General features: G+C 48.5%; 1 protein-coding gene across 1 annotated transcript in view; it reads right to left on the minus strand.

The window, feature by feature from the left end:
* Positions 1 to 51: 51 nt before the first annotated feature.
* Positions 52 to 1525, minus strand: part of LOC126495844 (uncharacterized) — a gene marked incomplete at its 3' end in the record, with an annotated part of 15794 nt that continues 14320 nt past the window's right edge. The window contains exon 3 of the mRNA XM_050133422.1: positions 52 to 1271. Within this exon, the coding sequence (XP_049989379.1) occupies positions 52 to 1271 (1220 nt within the window). The remainder of the gene's footprint in view (positions 1272 to 1525) is intronic.

Here is a 1525-nt window from a genome sequence, read left to right on the forward strand (position 1 = left end):
GTCAGGAGAGGTGATGGTCTCAGGAGTGGAGGTGATGTCAGGAGAGGTGACGTCATCATGTTTGGAGGTAGTTTCAGTAGAGCTGGTGGTCTCAGTATAGGTGGTGACGTCAGGAGAGGTGATGGTCTCAGGAGTGAAGGTGATGTCAGGAGAGGTGATGGTCTCAGGAGAGGAGGTGATTTCCGGAGAGGTGGTGTCTTCAGGTTTGGAGGTGGTCTCACTAGAGCTGGTGGTCTCAGTAGAGGTGGTGACGTCAGGGGAGGTGATGGTGTCAGGAGAGGAGGTTACTTCATGAGAGGTGATGGTCTCAGTAGAGGTGGTGATATCAGGAGAGGTGATGGTCTCAGGAGAGGTGGTGACGTCAGGAGAGGTGATAGTCTCAGGAGAGGAGGTGACGTCAAGAGAGGTGGTGTCATCAGGTTTGAAGGTGGTCTCAGTAGAGGTGGTGACGTCAGGAGAGGTGATGGTCTCAGGAGAGGAGGTGATGTCAGGAGAGGTGGTGTCATCAGGTTTGAAGGTGGTCTCAGGAGAGGAGGTGACATCAGGAGAGGTGATGGTCTCAGGAGAGGAGGTGACGTCAGGAGAGGTGATGGTATCAGGAGAGGAGGTGACTTCAGTAGAGGTGGTGACGTCAGGAGAGGTGATGGTCTCAGGAGTGGAGGTGATGTCAGGAGAGGTGGTGTCATCAGGTTTGGAGGTGGTCTCAGTAGAGCTGGTGGTCTCAGTAGAGGTGGTGACGTCAGGAGAGGTGATGGTCCCAGGAGAGGAGGTGAAGTCAGGAGAGGTGATGGTCTCAGGAGAGGAGGTGACGTCAGGAGAGGTGATGGTATCAGGAGAGGAGGTGACTTCAGTAGAGGTGGTGTCTTCAGGTTTGGAGGTGGTCTCAGTAGAGCTGGTGGTCTCAGTAGAGGTGGTGACATCAGGGGAGGTGATGGTCTCAGGAGAGGAGGTGACTTCATGAGAGGTGATGGTCTCAGGAGAGGAGGTGATGTCAGGAGAGGTGGTGTCATCAGGTTTGGAGGTGGTCTCAGTAGAGGTGGTGACGTCAGGAGAGGTGATGGTCTCAGGAGAGGAGGTGACTTCAGTAGAGGTGATGGTCCCAGTAGAGGTGGTGACCTTAAGTGAGGTTCTGACATCAGTAGATGTGCTGTCCTTAGGGTTCATGGGCAAATCAGAGTGGAAGGTGTTTTCCGGATTGTTCGACGTCTCAGATATGATTTTGGCATTAGGAGAAATGTCAGATGTCTGTCGTTTTTTTCGAATTGTTTTCTCTGTAATGTGAATTTGAGATTTATAATACAATGTTATTTTACACAGTATCAGATGTGGAATTATTTTATCCTTATGTTCGTATTTTTCTATTTTTTGTTTGTCCCTTTTTCCTTCAATGGCCACTTCAATATATGTAATACTTTTGTTGTAATACATTTGCATAGAAAGTTGTTGTGTCATTGTGTCTTTTTTGAGCTTTATGTTCTTTATCTATTTTATTTTTGTTGTTTCTTTAATATCCCACTTTTTTCTT

This window comes from Alexandromys fortis, unplaced genomic scaffold (genome assembly GCF_014885135.2).
Source record: "Alexandromys fortis isolate MF-2015 unplaced genomic scaffold, M_Fortis_MF-2015_v1.1 scaffold_676, whole genome shotgun sequence".
NCBI lineage: Eukaryota > Metazoa > Chordata > Mammalia > Rodentia > Cricetidae > Alexandromys > Alexandromys fortis.